A 6,166-nucleotide genomic window follows, 5' to 3' on the forward strand; every position below is an offset into this window, starting at 1 on the left:
TTTACACCAGGTTGATATGACAAATTATTATTGGTAGATAAAAAAATATTACTGGTGGTGAGTTCAGATAAGTATCAGTAAAAGCTTGTAAGTTTATATATTGTGAAAAATATTGTAAAATTTGTTGTATACGTAATATTGCTTAAAATTACATGTATCACCAAGCTAGCTAACTAGACAGGGGCAGCACCACCTTAAGACCAGGGTGGTCCCTGAACTGAAAATTTTATTTTTATATATAGTAATTTAAAATTTTTTATTTGTCTACCCTTCAAAAAAAATTTTGGGAACACCATCAGTTTTTTTATGCCAATAAAATTAAATTTTGCTCCATAATTAGTTCTAAATTTAGTGGATGAATGATTGCTTAATTGTGTATATTGAAAGAGATGTAGCTTGTAGCATTGATAATGAGACTATCATGCAACGATTTCAAAATATGAAAACTCGTAAAAAGCAATTGTAAACTTTATGTATTTGTGTGTTTTTTTATTGTTGTTGTTGTCAATATATGAATTTCTCTTTTTATTATATTGTATAATTTATGCTTCTTAAGGAACGCTCTAAGAAAAATTCCTGGAGCTGCCACTGTAACTAGATCTTATTTGTACTTGTAGGATTAAGTTTACTTAAAGGATTTAGATCTTCATGAAGTGGATGATATGTACAAGATTTTCAAAACTGACTCTTGCAATTGGAATTTAGTGTGTAGCTTGGCATGAGACTAAAATAACAAATAAAACTCTAGCTCTAATGAGTTTTGAGTTTATCCATCAACTTTTGACAAGCTCATAGTTGTCATTAATTATATTTAACGTTATTATATAAATATAATTGCACTCTAGGCTTTACTAATAAAATTATATCTCAAAACTTTATTATCTAATTAATTAACATTTCCATGAAAATATTCAATGTAACACAAAGTCATAAAATATAATTGTCACATTGAAAATTACTAACTCTTGATCCTTGAGTTCCTAGTTTAATAATTTAAGTTATTTATATATTTATGAGATCTTATTTCATAAAATAAAATCTTTAGTAATTAACTCTTTAACAAAATGGTTAGGCCTAACACTCTGAATAACTAATCCCATTAAACTTATTTCGAGCGAATATTTTATATCTCTTGAAATAGATTATAGATTTAATCTTGAAAATATGTGTTTCATTATCAGTATGTGTGATTTCCCAACTTACTAAGGTTTTAATTGTTAAAATAAATCTCACTCTTGATACATCAAAGAAAACAACATTTCATGTTTAGGTTTGCAATTCCTTCAAGATTGAGAGTTTATGTAAATGAATGTCATGACATTTATTATTTATTTGACAATCATTAATAAAATAATTAATCTCACACATGATTCAATGTATTTTACATACTTAAGACATATTAACATATCAACTAGAAGTCTCCACTTCCATGATCAAAACAAATCATTTTCCTTTTTCTTTTCTTTTTTTCCATTTTCTTTTTTTTTTTTAAATGAAGAAAACCATCTTATTGGACACATTATAGTCTTTGCAGATTAAATGTCCAATTCATCACTGACTATAAAATCAAAATATTAAGTTTACAAGGAACTTATGATCTATATCTTTTGTAACTAAATTACATAAAATACATCTTAAAGATTATATAAAAGTGTCCAAATTATTAAGTTACCATTATTTTAGATAATAAAACAACTTTAATTACTTTAATACATGATGGTGTACATAATGTCAAATATAACTTAATACAATAGGAATTAATGGCACCACTCCTAGCATGTTGGGCTACCCATCATCAGTGCACTAAAAAGAAACCTAAATGTTCATTGGCAAGCGTGGATGCTTAGAGCATTAGCATCCGGGATGTCAAAAAAAAACTATTTTACAACCTTAAAACTTTATTTATTTTATCATCTCATTTTACAACTCACCCAACATCCCAGTTTCTATTTTTATATACAACTCATTAAAAATAATATAAACCTACCCCATCAAATAATATAAAAAAAGAAAAGAAAAGAAAAAGAAGAGAGAGAGGTCATAGTCTAAAGTGAGAGGAAGAGAGAGAAGAGATTAAAAAATTATATAATCTTTACATCCTCATGAACAGTGAGGTCGCATATATGCAACCTCACTGTAACTAGGATGCAAAAAATAAAAAATAAAAAATAAAAAATAAAAAATAAAAATGATGTAGAGAGTTTTTAAGGCTTTAATGGGTAAAATAGCAACTAAGAAATTTTTACACCTCAATGCTAATGCTCTAAGTAGAAAAGCTTGATTCTCAATATATATTTGACTACAGGAAATTGAAGAGGTCGACTTAGAAATTAGGTATAGGAATACTACTTTTTGAGTTTTGACGGTCAAAATGTGTTCATAACTAAAAGAACCTTCTTTTTCTGGTAGAAAGTGTAGAAGTTGATCAAAATGGGAGTTAGGAATGCTACTTTTGACAGTCAGATTGGTTGGGGCTTCCCAATCTGTTTTTGACATGAGTATTGAGTAACACGCATTTGATAAGATATTTTAAGCAACACCAGCACTAGTACATGCCTCTTCAATTAGAGAGTTACATGTAAAATTATGTTGAACTAATAATTTTAAAAGGAAGAATCAAATATGAATCGAAAAATTATTCACTTTTTAGGTATTATTGGTTGAATCAAGGGTTGCCTGATGGTTGGATCATATTGGACATGAGCTCAAAAAATCTTGAATATATTTTTTATTTTTACCTTATGTAAGAGGCTTAGACTCAATTGTATTTTGTAATGAAAATTAGAGGGTAACGGTATAAGTAAATAAGTAAAATATTGAATAAGTCTAGAGACACATACCCACGTAACTAATTTTACAACTTGTTGACTTATGCGATTATGAGTGGTGGACACTTTTTATCCATTACTGATTATATGATTTCATAACTTTTCATTCACCACTAACAATTGCACAAATTAGCAAATTATGAAATTATGAAATTGTGTGTACAATCAATTGAGTGTGTTTGCAAGCGAATTGAAAAATATTAGTCATAAGTCATAACATTTTTTTTTTTTGGTATTAAAATATAAATAAAAGAGATTAATTTTGTTATGAGAAAGACTTGTTGGAAGTCTCGCATTGAAAAAAAAAAGGCTAAATTATAATTGCACCATTTAAATTTGATCAAAATTCTTTTTAGGCCTCTAATTTTACTTTTATTTAATTGAACCCTATAACTTTCAAATTTTATTCAATCAAGGCCTCCGTCAGTCTCCATTACTAGTACTGTTTCATTAGAAACCCAAAAACAGCGACATTTCATTTTTAAGCTGATTTTTTGCGTAAAAATTCCTGGTTCTTTGATATTCTATGTTGCAATCACATAATACCTAAAAAATTATTTTTCTCTCATAAAGCATCCTTAGCTCATCCAACTACTATTTACACCTTTGATGGATCATCCATGCTTGTTGGTAACATCAGATCTATTTCCTCATCCAAGTTGTCCGTTGGGAAATACTTTACCTTGTTCCTAGCTAACCTATCCTTTAATCTTCTCTCTATTGTCAATTTTGCGAACTCAGCCTTGATCTTCATTTCTCTAACTGCTGTCTTGATGTGCAAGATCCACAGACAGACCAGCTATTGGGGATAGGCCATAAAGTCGGACATTTGTTTGAGGTCAACCACCTAAAAGTTCACTCTCATATGATCTTCTCCTCTGCAATTGCCATCATCACTCCCAATTTGTGACACTTCCCCCCCTCTTCATCATGCATCCTTGTCATGTCTTCAATTATTAGCATCTTAAAGTCACTTATTCAATTAGATTTAATAAGTTAGATTTTATGTCTTGCAATTTGGGAAGCAAACAAATTTATTATTTAATAAGAGTAATTCTTTTTCTTCTGCACCGTTTGACATTGTCCATTCTAATATATGGGGTTGTGCACTAATTCCCATTAAGGGGGGATCTTGCTACTTTGTCATTTTTGTTGATAATTATTCTAGATTTACTTTTTCATATGGTAGCTTAAGCATCTCTAATAATATGCAATTTATTCTCCATTTTTTTTTGAATTATTGATTAAATATTTATAACTTCATTAGTTTGATTATCGGTTGAACCTTGGCCCGACTAAAAAACAAGGAAATCACTCCCTTTTCCGGTTCTTCATTTGCTTCGGATTTTAAAACCATAGTTTCTAGGTCTTCTTCAAAACCATCTCAACTGCCTATAAATTCTTCTTGGCTACCCTCGACCTCCTCGATGTCGGTCGACCAGGCTGCTCAGCTGTTTTCAAGGACCTGTGAGCCTCCTCATGGCATCCCTGCATGCCCTGAGCCTGCTCTCTTCCACTATTATAAAGTTTGCTCATCTCTAAGGAATGCCAGACCTTGACCTCATAGACCCGATCTTAATTAGATCCAGAGATAAAATCACATCCACGTGACTATCCTACTCCATCCTTCCGAGCACCACACTCTGGGTTCAAAAACAACACCGTTAGGGCTAACTGAGAAAGAAATTAATTTAATCGCTCCCTTCAATGAATTCTTCCTAGTAAAGAAATATAGGGCCAGAAAAACTAAAGGAAATACTTCATTTTTCTATTTCTGTTGTCTTTATCATTTTACAAGACAGAACATAAATATCCAGGCTACAACTGTAGGGATGCAAGGCTTAAAAGATAAATTTGGCTGCACTGATATGCCTGGTACTGGAATTTTCGGATCCAATTTGTACTGACAGATACTGAATGCTTGTGTATATCTTTTTTTTTCTTTTCACCCAGCATGAAGAAGTATATGTTCTTGGTGACATGGATACTACCCATTATTTGCTATTGGTTTAGATGTTATGATAATTAGAACAAAGTGGAATAGTTTGATGTTCGTAAGCCATATATTTATGCCCAAATTATATAACCAATTCCAAGCAGCCAAGTAATTAGTCACAATTGCTGAAAATTCTCATTAGAAATTGCTCATGAGGAAAGAACAGTCTTCAAATTAGCTCAACCTCCACTCCTTTTGACGGAGCTGTACACATTTCCCATCATCACTATCTAAAAATATACAAAAATCAAAACTCCCAGATCCTCAATTTTAATAAACAAATAACATTAGCCAAGGAAAAATTATCTACACCAACCAAAACTTGATTTTCAGTTGTGCCTAAAAGGCCTCCAAAGCTGCTGTTAGTGCAAAAATTTCATAGTCTCCACAGGTACTGTAATCATGACCATTTTTGCATCCACACTCATATTCCCTCTCGTTAACCTTCCCATGTGTCCTCCTCTCCATCTCCACCATTGCAGAAACTTGAATTCTCATTCCCACTTGCAGCTTAGGTGGCTTAGCACCTTCAAGCACATGTCTTCTTGTTGAAGCCATCGTGACCCAATTCTCTATTTCCATGTTTGGTGACTCCAACACTTGTTTCCATGGAATCTCTGCCCTCCCCAACAGCTGTGACCCTCCAATCTTTCCAAGAACTGGCACTTTGTTCCTCCACCGGAGCTCAAACACCACGTTTTCTTGCTTTAGGTTGTCCATGGAGTCTTGGTTACCAAAACAATCCAAAGAGAAGGACTCGTTCCAAGAGAGGTCGGACTCGGAGGAGATTTCTCGGGTGTTGAGGCGAACACTTTTGCTGTTTCCTGCAGAGAGATAGTATCTGACAAAATAGGAACCTTTGGACTTGAGTTCCACGTTTTTTGCTTGGATGATTCTCAATTCACAGCTAAGAGAAGAAAAAAGTTGAGGAGCACCCATTGAGATAGAGTCAAAAAGATAGAGAAGGAGTAGTAAAGGCTTGAAGTTTGAACGTTGGTGTTGGTAAAGAGAACTGTGTTGTTGGGTTAACTTAGATACCTTGGTCTGTGGGAAACTGGTGATATATATATTGGAAGGGAAAGATGGAATTGCATTTTGATGACACTGTACTTAGCCTTAAAAAATTATATGTATGACCCAGCTAGCCAGGTAGATCTTATTTGTAATTGTGGTAGGATTTAGTTTACCAATTAAATGCTTTTAGATCTACATTAAGTGGATGATCCTGCGAGATTGTGTATAAGATTTTCTGAATCGACCATTGCAACTTGCAACTTCATTGCCACACCCTGCCCACTAAAAAGAAACCTTAGTGTTTATTGGCACGCGTGGATGCTTAAAG

General features: G+C 32.5%; 1 protein-coding gene across 1 annotated transcript; it reads right to left on the minus strand.

Moving 5' to 3' along the window:
• Positions 1-4,936: 4,936 nt before the first annotated feature.
• Positions 4,937-5,895, minus strand: LOC112019437 (uncharacterized). Its single transcript, XM_024051954.2, has one exon. The coding sequence runs from the start codon at positions 5,761-5,763 to the stop codon at positions 5,164-5,166; it is 600 nt and encodes a 199-aa protein (XP_023907722.1). The 5' UTR covers positions 5,764-5,895; the 3' UTR covers positions 4,937-5,163.
• Between the last annotated feature and the right edge of the window lie 271 nt (positions 5,896-6,166).

This window comes from Quercus suber, unplaced genomic scaffold (assembly GCF_002906115.3).
Source record: "Quercus suber isolate HL8 unplaced genomic scaffold, Cork oak 2.0 scaffold_572, whole genome shotgun sequence".
NCBI lineage: Eukaryota > Viridiplantae > Streptophyta > Magnoliopsida > Fagales > Fagaceae > Quercus > Quercus suber.

Bases quoted from the DNA above. Each gene is read 5' to 3' on its own strand.
- LOC112019437 (XM_024051954.2), bottom strand. From the start codon at position 5,763: ATGGGTGCTCCTCAACTTTTTTCTTCTCTTAGCTGTGAATTGAGAATC.